General features: G+C 42.5%; 1 protein-coding gene across 1 annotated transcript in view; it reads left to right on the top strand.

Moving 5' to 3' along the window:
• LOC311127071 (D-ribitol-5-phosphate cytidylyltransferase-like) overlaps nt 1-22,134 on the top strand; it is a 35,926-nt gene extending 13,792 nt beyond the window's left edge. The window contains exons 8-10 of the mRNA XM_084158820.1: nt 28-120; nt 2,467-2,604; nt 20,870-22,134. Coding sequence (XP_084014946.1) covers nt 28-120; nt 2,467-2,604; nt 20,870-20,974 — 336 coding nt within the window. The 3' untranslated portion in view covers nt 20,975-22,134. The remainder of the gene's footprint in view (nt 1-27; nt 121-2,466; nt 2,605-20,869) is intronic.
• Nucleotides 22,135-22,357: the final 223 nt, after the last annotated feature.

Genomic DNA, 22,357 nt, shown 5'->3' with positions numbered 1-22,357 from the left:
ACAATTGCTTTTAATTTTTATCCATAGGTGAATAATTATTGGTTGTCTGAAGTTGGAGAAATGCTGAGTGCGTTGGAAGTGGCAGACCGAGCACTCCTGCATCCAGTGGTCATTATTTGGGTGAGTTGAGTTCACATGGGGATAAGTGTGTGAATAGACCCTCATATGAATTCACAGTTGCCTTACCAACACTCTCGTTCTGGTACTGGAAATTAGACTCTTCAGTCCTCTATGCTTGGGGCTCTGTGCCCTTACTGTTCCCTTTGCTTATCGTGAGTTGGCCATGTTGCTTTAAGGATGGACTGTAAGCTTGCGAAGGCCATGGAATGCTCTGATGTTTGGGTATTCCAGTAGCAATCACACACATTCAGAACAAGGTGAGTTAGCAGAGTTAACAGAGAACATTGTGTGTGTGGGTGTCGTGTGTGCTTAGTGGACTTAGTGGCCGTTTTAGCATGTCTCAATCAGGTTTCCCACACTGTGAATGAACTTCCGTTGGGTGTTTTCTAAAGCACACGTCTGGCCCAGGCAGGCTCTAGTTTCCTCAAGGTACATGTACTACATGGCCAGCCAGCCTTTTTCCGCTTGTAAAATGTTCACTTTGCAGTCAACCTCTGGTCCCTTCGACGAAACTATGTTGCTGTTTAGAAACCCTATACCCCCCCTGAGAGTGCTTCACTACTTTCACTTACCGCTTGGCTCGGTTCAGATGTCAATATCAACCACAGAGCAACATTAACTCATGACAGCTTGAGTAGAACCCCCCCGCGAATTGATCTAATTGGAACCCAAAAGAAACATTTACGTTATGAGGGTCCTGTTTTACTTTTTGTGATTTTACTTTTTCACCCGGCAACAGCACAACTGCCAAAACAAAGTGAGGGGAAAAAGGTGCAGTGGGCTCGGGGAAGTTGCATTCAGTTTTTTCTCTAAGCGAGTCTTTATGTCTTGAAAACAACTCAGTTTTAATCATTGCAAATGTCATACAGGATAACTCGGTTAAACCGCCTGCCTTGATTTGTGTTGTGAGGCCTTGTTAGGTCTTCAATGAACCTCTGCGCACGCAAGTACTCACAAACACACACATACAGCTCCTCTCCGCTGGTGTGGAGCTAGGTTCCAGGCTGCATTATTGTGGGAGCAACGCTCTCCGCCACACCAGAGTAAACACATCTGTGTCTGACTTTTCCCCACAGTTCTTACTGTGGACCAGATTCCCTTTTCACAGGTAGATAAACCTAGGACCCCCAACATCCAGCACCTTATTAAAAATAAATTTACTCCCGGCCTAAGTCGATTTCATGGCAGCTTAAGGATGTCCCACATTAAATATCAGCATCATGGGAAGGCTTAATTCCAAACAGAGTTAGCGAGGTGGGAGGCTGAATTCCATACAAGAGTTGGCTCACAGAGCGATCTCAGAATTTCCCGGTCTTAATCGAGGACGCTAAAATCAACAGTGAGGGATATCTGGGTGGCGTTAGATGGCACATGTTGTTCTTTCTTGAGGGCTTAGTCAAGCGTTTCCCAAACTCGGTTCTCGAGATCTCAAGGGGTGCACGTTTTGGTTTTTGCCCTAACACTACACAGCTGATTCAAATTATCAAAAGTTGATGATTAGTTCATTATATGAATCAGTTGTGTAGTACTAGGGCAAAAAACAAAACATGCACCCCTTGGGGTCCCGAGGACCGAGTTTGGGAAACCCTGGCTTAGTCGGTAGCTTTAAACAATGACCTAGCAATCAGGCAGAGTGCGTGGCAATCGATTCAGTATGTGCCTGGTATTGATCTCATCTAGACTTAAGCCAAACTGAAGACACACACTCCCTGGCACCTTCTACTGCAGCAAAACAAATCAATAATATCACTTATTTGAATTTAAACAGATGTTGATAGACAAGTGACTTACTTAACTTATTCAAGAAATGCTTGACTTATAATCATATAATGATATATAATAGAACAATAGAAGGTAGAACAGATTAATTAACACATTTGACATTGACCTTACAACACAGAGCCTGTATATGAAGACATAATTGGAGTGAATTCACCCTGTCGAGCATCAGTCAACAGCCCAATTAGGAAAATATGTTTAGCAGCAGCAGTGGAGACTCACATCATTTCACATCCCATGCATGACACACTAAGTGAATAATCAGTGGTGGTTTATGCTGTCTTTAATGTGGACCCATATATCTAAATAAACACCATGAGGCCTGCAGTTTTCCAATCTGATGTGTGTTTACCCCGAACACTACAACACACTCCTCCAACATCCCTCCCAAACGAGGACCTTAAATAAACATGCTTGTTCAGTCACAGCACGTCTTTCTTACGAGTGTTTGAACAATGTGCTTTAATTGATCCAAAGGTTTAAACATTCTCTAAGTCTCTGTAAGAGATTGTCATTATTGGCAGGAGATGCATGTCTGACTGGGTGTGGCGGGACTTATTTTAATAGGTGTATTTGAACGTGTCGAATGACGACTCGTCCGCCAGCGAGGCAATGGGAGGAGAGCCGGCGGCCATGATGGAGATCGCCACAGGAGCCAAGCTCGGAAATATTTTACTCTATGGCATCCAGCTTCATCACTCAAAGGTATGCCCCCTTGTTTTGTTTTTTATACCTGGTCTTACGTCCTGCTCAAGTGCATTTAGAGTCCCCCCTGGAATGCATGTTTCAAAAAAGCCAAACAAAACAAAACTGAATGAGAACTGTGTAAGTCCTTGTTCTAGAGTCTTGTCTCCTCATGCATTTGGACTTGAGGCTAATTGTGCTGTCTGTGTTAGATGTTGGACGTGTGTGTGTGTGCGTGTGCTTACGTGTGTGGGTGTGTGTGTGTGCGTTCTTGTGCTTACGTGTGTGGGTGGTTAGTGGGGGGAGTATAACCTTTTAACCTTTCCATCCAGACACAGATGTTGTGTTTTGTTTTTAATAAAAGAAACATGCAGAGGATAAAGATGTCCTTCAAGTGTGAAAAAGCCATGTTACAATCACACACACATTGATTAAAGTGTTTGCCTACCGCACACATACCTCAGCTGTGTCTCATGGGAAGGCTCTGTTCTGGATGGGGTTTGAGGTTCCCCATTGGCATGTCAAAAGTTCACTGAAGTTGTCAGGGTTGATGTGGTTGACCTGAAATGTGTTTCTGTCAGCATTTACATGATTATATGAATGTGAAACACTCCTAACACAGGATTAGAGATGGCGGGATGTGTGTTACTGAAGCGATTGGATTACTGCTGGCTAGTGGCTATGTTGCGGTCACCCATAACAGTAGGTCGCAATAGCTGGAAAGGATATAGAAAAGCCAGATGTTCTCACAATAGAAAAGCCCCACCAAAAAAATGTAATGGTTGTAATCTTGTTGTGCAACAATTGATATACATGCCAGTGAGCTTTGTGTTTGTGATAGATTGAGCTGTTTGGACAAATGACAGCTTCAATTTCCTGGCAGCAATAACACATCACAAACCAATGGCAGTAACTCACTGTTCATGGCAGATCGAGGGAGGTTTGAACCATCTCTTTTGATTTTAGCCTTGTCAGCATTAGCTAGGAGGAATTAAACCTGAATAATGGAGTGTAGATGGATTTCCATTTTTTTGAGTGTCGACAACGTCAATGTGTCATCTAATTAAAACGAGGTGCTTTGTATTCTTCACGGAGAAGCATGCAATGCACCTAGTTCACATGTGAGTTTGATTGTGCAATCGGATGTGGGGTCTTTGTTCTGTGATTCCCAGCATGCCAGAGTCTTCCACTGACCTATGGAGATTGATGCTCTTAATTAGTCATTCCTGTTCCAGTTTTATGAGAAAATGCTTATCCTTATCAGATAGTGGAACAGCCGACTAAGACCTTGCATAAATCACTGTGATAGGTTTTCTGTTATAGTGAGGATAATTCTTCCCAGATGGGCTTATTCATACTTGTCAAAAAGGGTTGCCAATACTCCCTTTTTCAGTCCTCCTGGCCTCCAGATATGTACAAATATATCTGTGTTAATGCAAATCCACAACTTAAACTCATTGCTTCTGTGTTATTTCATTTTCATATCCCCCAAATGGCTGGACAATATTTGATGAATTGTAATTTAATACAATATCCCCAAGGCCCTGTTCAATCAGACATTGTAACTCCATGACTGGGAAACCTAACCAAGATTGCATGTAGAGTTCCTATACTCTACATGACCTAGTGCAAAGAGCAAACCTTAGGTTACCATTGTGTGAAAATGAAATGAAATGTACCGGCCTATGACTATGTTAACCAAGCCCTCACTGACACACATTGACACTGTAATTATAACAAGAATGGAAAGTCAGTGATTGTTGTGTGTTTTTCTCTCCAAATTAAATGTTAAACAGCAATCTTGTTTTGTTTTGGGGATTCTAGAATGTCCATGTTGTTTAGAGATGGAATTCTTTAGCTAGTCATGTAGAGGGATTCTTGTTGTAAGAACTCGATAAGGATCAGTAAACCTACTCTGGTAAATACAGTCTCAAATATCATATTGAAAATTGTCGTTCTTATTGTCGGAGACTCGCCTGATTTCCCCTTTGACATCTGTAAGTGTAGATTTTGTCATATTTAATTTCCTCGTATGCCAAGACATTTGGCCATTCTCTGGGACTGCTGCAATGTTTCCACTATGGAGAACCAGGGGTGAAATGTCACCCAAGAATCTCTAATCGAATGTGAGGAGCTTTGTTATTTTAAAGAATCTTCACTGACTGGAATGAAACCCTTATCTTACTAATGATATAGATCCCCTATTGCAGCAAGAGGAACTTGCAAGCAAAATTACCTGATGGTGTCTGGTGATAGTGGAGTACATTTTCAGTATTGCTCCATTGTATACTGGTATACTCTGCAAACTGAATGCAATGTAGTATATTTATAAGGACCAATACTGGAGTGGTTTAACTGATATCTTACTGGGAGACAATGTTTTGTTGCATTAGGAGACTCTGTCTTATATATTACATGCAGGGTCTATTCTTGGCCCCTTGGGATCTATTCCTCAGGGATCTATTCTTGGCCCCTTGGGATCTATTCCTCAGGGATCTATTCTTGGCCCCTTGCATTTCTACATAGTCCCCCCCAAACTGAATGTTCTTGTTCTTTACAAGATTATTACTGGTTGGTTGTATTCTCTGTTTTTGCTCAGTATCGACTTGGTCCTTAGAGAGGATGAGAAGGGGAAATATCATGTAGTTTATGTATGTGGTAATATGACCCAACAACAGCATACTGCTCTTGTTCCTCCCTAAATGTTTTCACTTTTGTTGTTAAATGAATGGTTATTGTCAACCACAGTAAGTAGGGATAGAGAAGAACAATAATGGAGATAATTTAAATGATTCTGTTATGTATCATACTGGGGAATACAAGACACACCCTGAAGTCTGTACTGGAGAATTGAGAACTGAGAATGTCTGGGATTTGAGTTATATTTATCTACAGTAGAATGGACTGCCACATAAGTACACTTTTGCACATATTAATGGCAACTTTAGTAATATTTTAGCTTTAAAGATTAATAAATGCATGCCATTTAAGTGTATATAAATGATGAATTTCTTCATCCCCAACTCATTGGCCTTCAGAAAATGTATTTTTGGACCCAAAGTTGATCTACTGAAAGGAGCCATGACTGTGGTTTCATGTTATTCAAGGCAACACCCACAGCTGGAATGCAGCGTGGCAGAACCATTCCTATGTTTACCTAAGGTAAAGATTTCTCCCAAGCTGAACAAATGGAGTCATGGACAATGAACTGCCGCCTTTGTGGAAAGATATGTGATCAAAGTGCCTCTGCAGACCTGTTACGATGGTGTTATTCTACCTGGCCAAAGATGCATACCTGACATGTGTGCCATGATGTGTGAACACTGAACACTCAGACCATTTAAGCCGTTGGCTGAAGTTGTCGGTGGTGAGAGTTGGGAGACGCTCTAGCGCAGTAAGCCGATCTTATGGTGTGAAAACTGTGATCGTATCCCCTATCAATGGCTGCCGCGGCGATAGGAAGTGTCACCGGATCCCCCCCTAGCGCAGGGTCCTGGCGACCTGTCACCGCATGAAAAGAGGGTTGTCACGGTGATATATGGGCGCTCTAATCCCCGCAGTGCGAGCCCTGATGTTTACCCGCCCCGCGTTTCCTTCTCCTCAAAGAGCCCAGACCAGGAATACCTTAAACCTGAGAAGAGATTAGCCTCTGGAAAAGACGGGGAAAAGAAGAGAAAATTAAAGAGAAAGAGAAAGCTCTATAGGTCTATTCTCTTACCTGTTTAGGTCCACCGTCCGCATGGCAGGCAGGAGAAACTGTACACCCTTCTCATAGTCTTACCTGGACGTGCACCCTCACCGAGGTCACAGGGGATCATGGGAGAGCAGGGACGACCACCGCTACTGTGATCTCGGCACGCTCCCAATCACTCTCAACAATTATCCTGGGCTGAGATGCCACGTGTATTTGTGTTAACTAAGATGTGTTACAGACCTTGAGTAGGTCACCCTTCAAGAGTACTTTCATATGGGCGGCAGGTAGCCTAGTGATTGGAGCGTTGGGCCAGTAACCGAACGGTTGCTAATTTGAATCCCCGATCCGATAAGGTGAAAAATCTGTCGATCTGCTCTTGAGCAAGGCACTTAATTGCTTAATCCCCGAATTGCTCCAAGGTCGCCGAGAATAATGGCTGAACCCTGGCCGTGACCCCACTCTACGAGGGTGTCTCAGGTGGAGTTGGGATATGCAAAAAACACATTTCCATTTCACACCTCACACTTGTACAGGTTACCTACTTGTACATGCAGTGAAACAGGAGAAATCTAAGCACTATTTGACCTTTGTTAGAAAAGGACCCACACTGACACGGTGTGAATGCAAGGAATAAGGAAAACTGTAATTAAAACACATGAATAAGTAATTAAAATACATGTGGTTAGTTTGCGCTGTTGATTTGATATTTGTCATGTACCAGGGTTTGGAAAAAGTGTACTGCATAGGAAAAGTGCTTGCAAAAACTCAACCCCAATGTGAAATGATGGGGGGATTTGAAAAGCTGTTTTGCGTTACTCCAATAACATATACGACAGCGCTGACAGATTGGGCCAATCTCCTGTAGATCTTCTAATGGTTAGCATCAGATTTATGTTCCAATATGCAGCCGCTCGTTCACACAGTATTTTCCCCTGTCATAAGCCGAATTAATTATCTTTGTTTTCTCATAATGATGTCTGTAACTGTTATGGTGGATCCCTGTGGAAACCGAGATAAGAAACCCCCTGGTAGAGTCTCAAATGACACCCTTTCCCCTATATAGTGCACTACTTTTGAACCAGGGCCCATAGGGCCTTGGGAAGATGTGGACCCAGGCGACGTGCAGGATATCAAGCTTGATCTTTTGTGCCCAGAGTGCGGCAGATGTTTGTCGGTATGTGTGAAACTCAACCGCAGGAGTTTGGCTAGGGAGGAATTAGACATACCAAAAGCACTGTTTACTCAGCTTTGATTTGGTCGATTTAAAAAGACCAGCAATGGGTTCTCTCACTCTCAGGGATAGGACTTGACTTAGACTCAGCATTCCAACTACGGGAACTATTAAAAACAAAATGATATGTTCTTATAGTGGATTAATACATTCCAGGTCTCTCTAAATTAGTTTGTAAACATATAATCAGGCAAAGAACACCAAAGTGTATTCATATGTGTATTTACTTTACCACTTGCTTTGTGCGCTGTGACCACCCACAGTATTGGCGGGTAGAGTTTCCAAGTCTTGGTGATGTTGTGAGGGACATAGCACTGGAGGGATTACGCTTTTGCTTTACAGGCTCCCTTAAGGGTTGTTTGTATAGTGTTCACCTTCCAGCTGTGTGCCTGTGTCTACATTAGGGGAAGACCTCACTGTAATACGGTATTGTGTGTTTTGGGCAGTGGAAAATCCTCACAGTAAACCTTGAATGTAATTACAATGTTAGAACATCATACCTGCAGATATATTTGAAGGTGATGATAGAATCCAATTCCAAACGTTTTGATTTGATTTAAATCATTAATGCGCTGTCTCAAACACCCATTGGTATTTTTAGTGAAGTGTTTTGATATTAATTGCACGGCCCATTGCCTGCCCACTCAGTCTCACACTCATCGTCTGGTAGGCTGCACCACCTGCATATCCCCTCGTTGTTTAGTCTGTGAGATGCTGTTGTTTTGACAGAAGTGTAGAAACACATTGTTGCACCAGTGTTTGTATGCCTGGCTTATGGGAGATATGTCTGCGATTACATTCTACCTCCTTGTTTGGAGTGGAAGTGAGGACGCTAAGCCGTGACCAGGATGTACTGGGTTCAAGTACAGGGTGTGTCATGTCTGGGGTGTCAGTGAGCAAAATACCAGTACTTGTATTTGACCTGAGATGTCCTACGATACAGACCGTGTCATGTTTATCTGTAATGTGGGGACTTTCTACTATGATAACCAAATGAGGCGTGTGTGTGTGTCTGTCTGTCTGTCTGTCGTGTGTGTGTGTGGGTGTGGATGGAGTTTGGTATGTCCCAGTGCATACATCCTCAGTGCATACATGTCTTCATGCCTCTATAACTGAAGAGTCATTGTTCTGGTTACTGTTAGAGGTATGTCTGTCGGTGGGTCAAATTCAAACAAAGTCATCACTCATTAGAACTTGTTGAAATAGCACAGCATTCATTCTGAAAAGACCCTATGGAAACACAAGCTTCCTTTATTTTCATTGCTGAAGTGCTCTGTGTCCCATTTTGACTGGGTTTGTTGTTTGGTTAGCCAAAGGGAAGTCTATACATACGGTACTTGTCAGGATATTTTGGAAACTCACTTTGAAAGGGGTTTTCTCGCTGTGCTGTGAGCAGTTTGTGCAACACACAATTGTCTTGTCAATGGGGTCTAAGAAGCAGGTATGTATCAATACAAGTGCGGTTTTCCCTGGCTGGAAAGTCTGAGTTCCACACAAAAGTGGAGGAGGATAAACATGGAAACACTCATGCATTCTCATACAATACGTGTCCTTTTCAATAGAAGTGCGGCAGAATGGGAGGGACAAGGTCATCCCAAATACAGATATTCTGGCACCTTGCCACGTTCAACGCCTCACCCTAAAATCATTGACCAGCGGCCTGTCACATTTTCTCACTTCCAGACCCTTTAGCCTAAATCACTAATCCCAAATCAGTGGTTCAATTGTTGTGTTGGGTCCTCCTAATTTAGCATGGCCCAAGCAGTAGCCTTGTAGGCTGTACTTTGGATGAAATTACCCCAAATCTTGGGTGTTAGGTTTGGGCTCATATCAAGTCTCTGAACCGGACATTAACCAGACCTGCTATCCCCCTCTGTCTGTTTGGCCCCTAGCTACCGCCTTCCCCTAGAATGAGAGGCGAGGGGGGAGGGGGTGGGTCCTCAATACCCACCAAAGGACATGCTGTCAGAAGGCCGAAACACAATCCTTTTAAACCAAAGGGAATAGGTATTTTTTCCCCAATCCTATTGTACCAATGGGACTCACCTCATAGGTCATTTGGGGAGAGCTTCTTATACAACTTTTTCTTATTTTAGCCTACTATTTTAGATGATAATAAGCAAGAAGCTAATTTTCAGCATTGTTTTAGCAAGGCGGATCTGCTCATGGAAGAGTTTGAAACTGCTGGTTAGCTGTGATGCTAGTCATGATACTCTCCTCGTGGCTAACAGTACAACAAGCATAGACAAAAATGACAATACGTCCCAAATATTTGTCATACAGAATGTCTCAATAGGCCATTTGGACGATTTCTCTGCTGGGTAGTGTGATTCTAACAGCTCTTTCCAGTGCACTTGGCCCTGCGCTACTGAAAGCTTTTCCATGAGCTGTTTTTACTGAGGACTCCAGCTCCACTGGCACACCATTAAGGGAACAGAAGTGGGAGCCCTTGGTAGCTAGTCAGGGCTTGAGATCTCAAAATGACAGAGGCGTGCAAATTGTCACTGTTAAAACTCCTAATTGCTAAAACCCAAAGCTTCAAAAAGCCCCTTCATGTGTGGCGGTGGACTGCTATTCACGGCTCTGCTTCAATGATGGAAAGGTTGATCGCATCTGTGGCATTTAAAAGTAAAGTTAGCTAGTACGCAAAGGATTGCTTATTGTGTGGTCTGCTGATGTTTTCTCCTCTTTCAAAGACGTGTAGTCTTACGCCTGTCAAAATCCTCCTCTTAAACAGTATGCAAAAGTAGACTGTAATGATTTGAAGTTCCATTCTGTAAACGTGTGGTTTCAGTTTGGAATAACAAGGCTAGTGTGTGTGTGTGTGTGTGTGTGTGTGTGTGTGTGAGAGCGCAGGTGTAAGAGAGATCATTTGTGTTTATCCCATATGTCACTAACTTTTGATACCTTTAGATACCTATTCTAATTTCATTTGTCAATGCACTTTTAAATAAACACATCCATGTAGAAATGTCATGTATTAGGTACTAAAATATTAGATGTGGATGATTGATGTAGAGGAGTAACTTTTATGAGTATAAATGTATGCGCTGCTCTTGGATTACATATGGCATATATAACACTTTTCCCACTAATATGTACAAATGATGGACTTGTCAGGGAGATTTTATGTATGAAAGTCCATGGCAGATTGTCATTATAAAGTCGAAAGTGAGGTTACATCATGTCTAATATTGGTGAAATATATATTATCAAAGTGCTCTGTGGTTTTAGTCTAATGCTGCATTTGTCAAGCTCGTTTGGGTCTAGGGCTATTATATTGTTTATGAAATCTTTGCTAGATACAGTGAGGGAAAAAAGTATTTGATCCCCTGCTGATTTTGTACGTTTGCCCACTGACAAAGACATGATCAGTCTATAATTTTAATGGTAGGTTTATTTGAACAGTGAGAGACAGAATAACAACAACAAAATCCAGAAAAACACATGTCAAAAATGTTATAAATTGATTTGCATTTTAATGAGGGAAATAAGTATTTGACCCCTCTGCAAAACATGACTTAGTACTTGGTGGAAAAACCCTTGTTGGCAATCACAGAGGTCAGATGTTTCTTGTAGTTGGCCACCAGGTTTGCACACATCTCAGGAGGGATTTTGTCTCACTCCTCTTTGCAGATCTTCTCCAAGTCATTAAGGTTTCGAGCCTGACGTTTAGCAACTCGAACCTCCAGCTCCCTCCACAGATTTTCTATGGGATTAAGGTCTGGAGACTGGCTAGGCCACTCCAGGACCTTAATGTGCTTCTTCTTGAGCCACTCCTTTGTTGCCTTGGCCGTGTGTTTTGGGTCATACCCATCCACGACCCATTATCAATGCCCTGGCTGAGGGAAGGAGGTTCTCACCCAAGATTTGATGGTACATGGCGCCATCCATCGTCCCTTTGATGCGGTGAAGTTGTCCTGTCCCCTTAGCAGAAAAACACCCCAATAGCATGTTTCCACCTCCATGTTTGACGGTGGGGATGGTGTTCTTGGGGTCATAGGCAGCATTCCTCCACCTCCAAACACGGCGAGTTGAGTTGATGCCAAAGAGCTCGATTTTGGTCTCATCTGACCACAACACTTTCACCCAGTTCTCCTCTGAATCATTCAGATGTTCATTGGCAAACTTCAGACGGCCCTGTATATGTGCTTTCTTGAGCAGGGGGACCTTGCGGGCGCTGCAGGATTTCAGTCCTTCACGGCCTTGAGATCATTGACAAGATCCTCCCATGTAGTTTTGGGCTGATTCCTCACCATTCTCATGATCATTGCAACTCCACGAGGTGAGATCTTGCTTGGAGCCCCAGTTATTTTGTGTTTCTTCCATTTGCGAATAATCGCACCAACTGTTGTCACCTTCTCACCAAGCTGGTTGGCGATGGTCTTGTAGCCCATTCCAGCCTTGTGTAGGTCTACAATCTTGTCCCTGACATCATTTGAGAGCTCTTTGGTCTTGGCCATGGTGGAGAGTTTGGAATCTGATTGATTGATTGCTTCTGTAGACAGGTGTCTTTTATACAGGTAACACACTGAGATTAGGAGCACTCCCTTTAAGAGTGTGCTCCTAATCTCAGCTCGTTACCTGTATAAAAGACACCTGGGAGCCAGAAATCTTTCTGATTGAGAGGGGGTCAAATACTTATTTCCCTCATTAAAATGCAAATCAATTTATAACATTTTTGACATGTGTTTTTCTGGATTTTTTGTTGTTTTGATTTGTAGTTGTAGTTGTTATTCTGTCTCTCACTTTGTAGTTGTTATTCTGTCTCTCACTGTTCAAATAAACCTACTATTAAAATTATAGACTGATCATTTCTTTGTCAGTGGGCAAACGTACAAAATCAGCAGGGGATCAAATACTTTTTTCCCTAACTGTAAATTAAATGTTAAAGAATTGACCTACCGTTGTTGTGAGAGCACCAGGTCTCAGATACATGTGTAGGGACTTTTTTCATTGTAGCCCACAACACAGGTGGCAACTATACCTAGTGTGTATACGTATTCATTGGTACACATATTTAGAGCAGGCATTTGACAAGCATTGATTACAATACAATCATTACATTTATGCTGTTTCAGCCAATCAGCATCCAGAATCCAAACTACCCGTTTTATAATACTTCTACTCCAAGTCAGGTGTCTTTTTATTCCATATGTCTCAGCACTCCTCTACATCTCAGAGATACTGTAGGCCTATTTGTGTGTGGTGTTGCACCCCAACCAACTGTTTTCCCCATCCATATTAAACCTCTTGAAGACATGGTGAGACTGAGAGCCAATGGAAAACCACCTCGGCCATGGAGGACATGTTATTGGGTCTGACTAGACTAGATGGTGCTGGAGACATGGAGAAATGAAAATCCCCCTCGTTTCAGATTCCCTCTCTCTCAGCAAGTGAATCAAATCAAATTATATTTGTCACATGCTTCGTAAACAACAAGTGTAGACTAATAGTGAAATGCTTACGGGCCTTTCTGAATAGAAATAGTGACACGAGGAATAAATACACAGTGAATAACGAATAACAATAACGAGTAAAAATAACATGGCTATATACAGGGAGTAGAAAATAACATGGCTATATACAGGAAGTAGAAAATAACATGGCTATATACAGGGAGTAGAAAATAACATGGCTATATACAGGGAGTAGAAAATAACATGGCTATATACAGGGAGTAGAAAATGACATGGCTATATACAGGGAGTAGAAAATAACATGGCTAAATACAGGAAGTAGAAAATAACATGGCTATATACAGGAGGTAGAAAATAACATGGCTATATACAGGAAGTAGAAAATAACATGGCTATATACAGGAAGTAGAAAATAACATGGCTATATACAGGAAGTAGAAAATAACATGGCTATATACAGAAAGTAGAAAATAACATGGCTATATACAGGAAGTAGAAAATAACATGGCTATATACAGGGAGTAGAAAATAACATGGCTATATACAGGGAGTAGAAAATAACATGGCTATATACAGGGAGTAGAAAATGACATGGCTATATACAGGGAGTAGAAAATAACATGGCTAAATACAGGAAGTAGAAAATAACATGGCTATATACAGGAAGTAGAAAATAACATGGCTATATACAGGAAGTAGAAAATAACATGGCTATATACAGGGAGTAGAAAATAACATGTCTATATACAGGGAGTAGAAAATAACATAGCTATATACAGGGAGTAGAAAATAACATGGCTATATACAGGGAGTAGAAAATAACATGGCTATATACAGGGAGTAGAAAATGACATGGCTATATACAGGAAGTACCTGTTGTGTGTCTGTGTGTGTGTCTTGAGTGCATGTGCTCGTAACAATGGGCCAGATAGGGCCTCATTAGTGAGAGGGGTTTATGCATCCTGCAGCGCCAGCAGTAGAAAGAAGAGAGGAGGGGAGCACTGAACAGACAGAGATTCTGCCAATGACAGAAAGGCTTAGTGAGTGAGCTAGGGTCAGGAGAGGTTCCCGCCATGTCTGTCAAGCCCATCCAGAGTAACTTGAGTGAGCTGCGGTTACTTGAGTGAACTGCCATTATTTATGCCTCGGTTTCCTCTTTCTGTCATCGGATAGGCCTACATTTCAATCTGAAACCAGTTATACAGTGTGTTCAGAAAGTATTCAGACACCTTCACTTTTCCACATTTTGTTACATTACAGCCTTATCCTAAAATTGATTAAATCTTATTTTTTTTCTCATCAATCTAAACACAATACCCCATAATGACAAAGCAAAAACAGGTTTTTAGATTTTTTGCAAATGTATTACAAAAAAAAACGGAAATATTACATTTACATAAGTATTTAGACCCTTTACTCAGTACTTTGTTGAAGCACCTTTGGCAGCGATTACAGCCTCCAGTCTTCTTGGGTATGACGCTACAAGCTTGGCACACCTGTATTTGGGGAGTTTCTCCCATTCTTCTCTGCAGAGCCTCACAAGCTCTGTCAGGTTAGATGGGGAGCATCGCTGCACAGCTATTTTTAGGTCTCTCCAGAGATGTTAGATTGGGTTCAAGTCCGGGCTCTGGCTGGGCCACTCAAGGACATTCAGAGACTTGTCCCGAAGCCACTCCTGCGTTGTCTTGGCTGTGTGCTTACGGTCGTTGTCCTGTTGGAAGGTGAACCTTCGCCCCAGTCTGAGGTCTGAGGTCCTGAGCGCTCTGGAGCAGGTTTTCATCAAGGATTTCGCTGTACTTTGCTCCGTTCATCTTTCCCTCGATCCTGACTAGTCTCCCAGTCTAGGAAGTGTATTGGTGGTTCCAAACTTCTTCCATTTAAAAATGTCATGCAATAAAATGCAAATTAATTACTTAAATCATACAATGTCTGAGTGGCGCAGTGGTCAAATTAATTACTTAAATCATAGGCTCCTGAGTGGCGCAGTGGTCTAAGGCACTGCATCGCAGTGCTAACTGTGCCACTAGAGATCCTGGTTCGAATCCAGGCTCTGTCGCAGCCGGCCGCGACCGGGAGACTCATGGGCGGCGCACAATTGGCCCAGCGTCGTCCAGGGTAGGGGAGGGAATGGCCGGCAGGGATGTAGCTCAGTTGATAGAGCATGGCGTTTGCAATGCCAGGGTTGTGGGTTCGATTCCCACGGGGGGCCAGTATAAAAAAATATGTATTCACTAAACTGTAAGTCGCTCTGGATAAGAGCGTCTGCTAAATGACTAAAATTTAAATGTAAATGTGATTTTCTGGATTTTTGTTTTAGATTCCATCTCTCACAGTTGAAGTGTACCTATGATAAAAATTACAGACCTCTACATGCTTTGTAAGTAGGAAAACCTGCAAAATCGGCAGTGTATCAAATACTTGTTCTCCCCACTGTAAATACTTTCCGAATCAAATTATTATATTCATTGTTTTGTTGGTTTTCTCCCACAGTAGTAGGCGACAGCGGCGACAGCCGGCGACAGTTGTGTCCACTCAAAGCTGTAGTGACTTCAAATGGACTCAATTCTTGCTCATGTACCAGAGAGCGACTAGTTGATTTAATAATGCGTTGTTATGAAGTATGATTCATATTTCAAAGGCATGTATTTCCCGAGTGGAAATAGTTAAACGCAAAGGCTTAGACGGGGCTTATAACTTTGATCCTCCTTGGTGATCTCCAGTTGCTTTCTCTTGATTCCTCTCTTTTTTCATTTTCCAGCAGGCAGACTTGTCATGTTGCGCTCATAACCAAACAGACCTCGTTAAGGGGAGTGATCATTAGCCTGGTGGTTAGATGGGCTGAGATTGTAGCTGTCTCAAATGAGCCCACGTCATGGCACTATACTGTTAAAGTTTTCCCGGACTTTCCCTTAGACGATGCACTTGAGTGGTAAATAATGGACTAATGAACAGGTTCATAACATTTATCATCCTCATAGTCCACTAATGCCTCGAAACACATGGAACATACTGGAATTGTTCCCTGTGATGAACTGATTGCCATTGCCTTTTTTAAGAAGTTATTTTTCTGAATTAGATTGAAGACGGTTTGAGATAAAAAAAACAAAAGAATGCATTGGTGATTACTTATGGTGCAAAAGAAGGGGAAGAGTTGCAATCAGATTTCCTAGAATGCTTTGATATCTCGCAAAGCTTTGGCTCCCAATCTCTGACAAACCAACGTGTATTTCTGTAATGGAGGAATATCCAGTCAACGTTGGGGTAAACGAGTGCATTTGCTGCCATATTCAGTTGACTGCTCACAGATGTATTGGCTCCCATCCTCATTGCCCAACCTGGTCTCCGAGCATTTTGTATTATTCTGTATGTAAATCCGGGACACTTGATTTAGTATGAAACGCTATGTTTCATATGGTGTGTATTAATTGGTGGATGTCCATCACCCATTGTATGGTATGTTACAAATTACAATTCGTATTATATGTAAAGAATTTCCTAAATGCATAATATGTTATGAATTTGTAAAACTTACAATATGTTACGAGTTCTAACGAGGTGGCTACTGTAGCTAGCTGGCTAACGTTAGCTAGGCTAGGAGTTAGGGTTAGGGTTAAGTTTAGGAGTTAGGTTAAAGGGTTAAGGTTAGGGTTAGGGGAAGGGTTAGCTAAAAGGGTTAAGGTTAGGGGAAGAATTAGCTAAAATGGTTAGGGTTAGGGGAAGGTTTAGCTAACATGCTAATTAGTTGCAAAGTAGCTAAAAAGTAGTAAATCATTGAAAGGTTTCTAATTAGCTAGAATTGTCCGTGATGAGATTCGAAATGGCAACCTTTAGGTTGCTAGACTTTAGCGTTATACCCCCACCCATCCGCCCTGACCAACCACCCTACTTTAGATTTTGCCTTAAGTAAACATCTGTCTTATGTAACCATACCAAACATAATATATCTTACTTATTTGAGTTCACATAATTACGTTTACTATGTAACGTCTAGTCTATGAGACCAGGCTGCATTGCCAAGTACAAGTAATTAAAGGGATGCATTACATTTACATTTACATTTAAGTCATTTAGCAGACGCTCTTATCCAGAGCGACTTACAGTTAGTGAGTGCATACATCATTTGTTGTGCATTAGTTCATCTAACTCTGGGGAAGTAGATAAAGCGCTTAATTGCCAAAATCCAGAAGTATCCCTTTAAGTAAAAGAACAATGACTTTGGTACATCTTAAATAAAAACAGGAGAGACTAATTTTTTTTAATTCCCTGTGCTTTTAAAATCAGGGCCAAATGTAAATATAAAAACTTAATAGGCATACACAGGAAAAGCTGAAATGAAATACTCCTGGAGCCTGCTCAAAGCTATCATATTTTGACTCCATTATGACTTTGTGTTGCTTTAATCAATAGATGATTGCTGATCCGTCTAGCAGCAGTTGTAGCCCCGGATCCCCTCTTGGTGTGGTTAATGCTTGTCATCTGACTCCCCAACACTGGTTCTGATTAGGGAGTTGCTCCAGGAGTTCTGGATCCTAGTGATCAGTCACATTAACCACGGTCAGGCCTGATTCCATGGTTGCTGCTCTGAGCGCTCTCACACCTCACCACGTACATTCCCCTGCACCCCTACACGTCTTTTAGGTCTGGTCACTGATAACGTTTCATCTGAATAATACCCAGGAGGGGCTGAATTATAAAGGTTTCTATTACAATTTTACACAATGAATTCAAACAACAATCCAATTACAAGTCATTCCACTGGGAGATGAGTGCAGACACCAACTCCTTGTGACTCTGAGGCTGTCCTAATATGGACACCGTTGCAATAGATTAAGCACTATAGGTACACAAACGAGTAGTCACTCTAACAATCATTCAAATCAATTCAAACATGTGGAGAACGTAAGTCTTTAATGAAATCTCATTTCATCACAGTTTCCAATGCTTCGTGACTAGGCTGATATTCAAACTCATGAGGTCCAATGTGAAATTGACCAGGCTGAGGATAGAGTGGTGATCAGTGGTGGAACAGGACAGCAGCACCATAGTTCTCTAAACACTGCTGGGTCTGAAAGACAGAAACCAGCCTTATCCCAATGCTTAGGCCTCATCAAGCAACTATTAACCCAAACCGGGAGTCAATTACTGATGTCAGGATTGGAAAAGGGAGTGAAAATCCATTTAAAAAATAAATTTGCAGGCAGCCTGGAAAAAACACACTGCACAGAGGAATCATGAAAGCAAACGACCACAACAGTAGAGAGTCTTTAAAAGCAGTGGGACCCTAGCCTGTTAGATCAGACAGACACAAACATTATGTCTGTAGTTGAACGTGTGGTTTGCTGCAGATCTGTGTACTCCGAGCATGTGCTGACCAACTGGCAAGTGTCTTCACTGACATTTTCAACATGTCCCTGACTGAGTCTGTAATACCAACATGTTTCAAGCAGACCACCATAGTCCCCGTGCCCAAGGACACTAAGATAACCTGCCTAAATGACTACCGACCCGTAGCACTGACGTCTGTAGCCATGAAGTGCTTTGAAAGGCTGGTCATGGCTCACATCAACAGCATTATCCCAGAAACCCTAGACCCACTCCAATTTGCATACCGCCCCAACAGATCCACAGATGATGCAATCTCTATTGAACTCCACACTGCCCTTTCCCACCTGGACAAGAGGAACACCTACGTGAGAATGCTATTCATTGACTACAGCTCAGCATTCAACACCATAGTGCCCTCTAAGCTCATCACTAAGCTAAGGATCCTGGGACTAAACACCTCCCTCTGCAACTGGATCCTGGACTTCCTGACGGGCCGCCCCCAGGTGGTAAGGGTAGGTAACAACACATCTGCCACACTGATCCTCAACACGGGGGCCCCTCAGGGGTGCGTGCTCAGTCCCCTCCTGTACTCTCTGTTCACCCATGACTGCATGGCCAGGCACGACTCCAACACCATCATTAAGTTTGCCGACGACACAACAGTGGTAGGCCTGATCACCGACAACGATGAGACAGCCTATAGGGAGGAGGTCAGAGACCTGGCCGTGTGGTGCCAAGACAACAACCCCTCCCTCAACGTGACCAAGACAAAGGAGATGATTGTGGACTACAGGAAAAAAAAGAGGACTGAGCACGCCCCCATTCTCATCGACGGGGCTGTAGTGGAACAGGTTGAGAGCTTCAAGTTCCTTGGTGTCCACATCACCAACGAACTATCATGGTCCAAACACACCAAGACAGTCGTGAAGAGGGCACGACAAAGCCTATTCCCCCTCAGGAGACTGAAAAGATTTGGCATGGGTCCTCAGATCCTCAAAAAATTCTACAGCTGCACCATCGAGAGCATCCTGACTGGTTGCATCACCGCCTGGTATGGCAACTGCTTGGCCTCCGACCGCAAGGCACTACAGAGGGTAGTGCGTACGGCCCAGTTCATCACTGGGGCCAAGCTTCCTGCCATCCAGGACCTCTATACCAGGCGGTGTCAGAGGAAGGCCCTCAAAATTGTAAAAGACTCCAGCCACCCTAGTCATAGACTGTTCTCTCTGCTACCGCACGGCAAGCGGTACCGGAGTGCCAAGTCTAGGTCCAAAAGACTTCTCAACAGCTTCTACCCCCAAGCCATAAGACTCCTGAACAGCTAATCATGGCTACCCGGACTATTTGCACTGCCCCCCCACCCCATCCTTTTTACGCTGCTGCTACTCTGTTAATTATTTATGCATAGTCACTTTAACTCTACCCACATGTACATATTACCTCAACTAGCCGGTGCCCCCGCACATTGACTCTGCAACGGTACCCCCCTGTATATATAGCCTCCCTACTGTTATTTTATTTTACTTCTGCTCTTTTTTTTCTCAACACTTTTTTTGTTGTTGTTTTATTTTTACTTTTTTGTTAAAAATAAATGCACTGTTGGTTAAGGGCTGTAAGTAAGCATTTCACTGTGATGTCTGCACCTGTTGTATTCGGCGCATGTGACCAATAAAATTTGATTTAGATTTGATCTGTCCAGTATCATGCACTGTAAACTGTAAAGAATGCCCTCGCTCGGGCTTACGAGTGCAACGGGACCTGTAATTCAGAAACACACATTAGAAAAAATCATATAGAGGTTTAATTTTGAAGTTCTCCCTTTTCAAATTGCTTCCGTCTGTTAATTGAACTCGCGTGAAATAACATGTGGGCAACGATAATTTCCCCACCCACCCTGCGAATGGGAATTCTTAACAAAATTTGATTTAGGAGAATTTTGATGTTTTCACTCAATGTTTGTTTGGCCGATTTATGGACATGCATTTTTACATTATATTTTTGTCATTTAGCAGACGCTCTTATCCAGAGCGACTTACTGTTAGTGAGTGCATACATTTTGCATACTGGCCCCCCGTGGGAACCGAACCCACAACCCTGGCGTTGCAAGCGCCATGCTCTACCAACTGAGCTACAGGAGGAATACTATACTCAGCCTGGTCAATTTCACATTGGACCTCATGAGTTTGAACATGCGGTAGGCATTACAACACCGGAGAACGTGAGAAGGGCTGCTTTTCCAGGGAGGAATCCTCCTAAGAGACAATGGACTCGACATGGGAGGTTCTGTGTAAGACACGGTTTCTGTCGATCACAAGGCTTCTGGTGTGATCCCAGCAGGTTGTGTGAGTCTGAATATCGATGGGTATACTTGGTGGATTGTACTGTTTTTGTCTGTTCTTAAGGAGCTCAAAGGGCTGTGTATTGTATTTGAACAGTCAAACACGTGTGAAGCAGATCCTCCCCACTGTGATTGGTTGGATGGATCAGGATATGCACCAGCACAGCATGTCTGTCTGTGGATCAGATTATGCAGACAATCCAAACACCATCTCTCTGTGTGTCTGTATGCACTGAGGATCCTAACAGTGCCTCTCTTTATGTATGTGCATGCTGCAGGAGGCTACACTTTGGGGGCGGTCAGTGGAGAGGGTGGCCCAGATGTCATGTGCTCTGATCCGGGACAGAAGCCCCGCCCTGACAGGACAGCTGCTCCAGGCGTGAGCCAACCCGGAAGAGCAGACCACTTCATCCAGCCTCGCCTCGGACCACCCTTATCACTACCCACCTACGGCTTGGCCACAAGGTGTGTTTGAGAAACACTCCAAGCCTTCAAACTCTGTGTATGGCGTGAGCTGCACTAGAAAAAGGAACAGTGTGATGGATTGGGAAGAGTTTAACATGGGACGGGTGTATATGGAGACAGTTTGCTTTGCAAGTGTGTGAGACTGTCTATAATCCTACGGTCTGAGACTTCAAACAGTACTGCGTTTCATTCACATGAAGAAATACTACAGTTTACTATAGAATACTACAGTACTTACTATATAATTCTGTAGTAAACTATAGTATAATATACTACACACTGTAGTATCCCTCGATCATGTGTAGTACTTACTATAGAATGTTGTAGAATACTATAGTAAATACTACAGTAATGTCCGCAAAAACACTACAGTCCGCAAAAACACTATGCTTTTTTAACATTAGTAAATACTACCGTATTTAATTTGCATATACCGTGCCCATTACCCTCCCCATATCCCAATTTCTGCCACCCATAATTGTGTTCCCTACAGGTTATAGAAAAGAGCAGAAGCTCTGAACTATCCGTTCAGACCCCAGTCCTACAAACCTACAGGTTATGGAAAATTAGCTCTTTTAGTATTTCTCCAGTAGGTTTCCTGAAGGAGAAAGCCTCCACTTCTATGTAAAAGATAATAAAACAAAAACACTATAGTAAATACTACAGTAATGTCTGCAAAAACACCACAGTAAATACTACAGTATACTACAGTCTGCAAAAACACAACAGGAAATACTACAGTATACTACAATCTTCAAAAACGCTACATTAATTACTATAGTATATACTACAGTTTTCTTTTACTACAGTATTGATACTATAGTTAACTGTAAATAATACAGATTACTACAGTATACTACACTCAATACTATAGTATTTATACAATAGTATACTATAAAAAAAATGTGGGATGGTCTCTAGATCACTGGATAAAGGTGCTGCTGAATGGAGGAGAGGAGTTGACATCTACTGTATATATGTGGGATTTTGTACTGCCGTGTTTGAGTGGAGGTATAAAATGAGTGCCACATGTAAATGTTATTAAAAGATTGCTTTCAATAAAATGACTTTTCTTTTCATTTTAGCCATCACATCAATTCTTTGTTTTGATTATGCTATGACCGCAACATTGGGGGTTCGCAGACCACCTCGGACATCTCACTCTCCCTTTGGTTTCAGTGCTGTATCAACCATTTTGTAGAGAATCTCCCTATGGCATTATAATGACACAATCCCTATGGTTGCATATTCCATTCAAATGGATACAGTAGCACAGACCTTACATCAGTGTTTCTGGTAAA

This window comes from Coregonus lavaretus (assembly GCF_964263955.1).
Source record: "Coregonus lavaretus genome assembly, chromosome: 3".
In the NCBI taxonomy this organism is placed as follows: domain Eukaryota; kingdom Metazoa; phylum Chordata; class Actinopteri; order Salmoniformes; family Salmonidae; genus Coregonus; species Coregonus lavaretus.
This window is presented reverse-complemented; position numbering and strand designations above follow the sequence as displayed.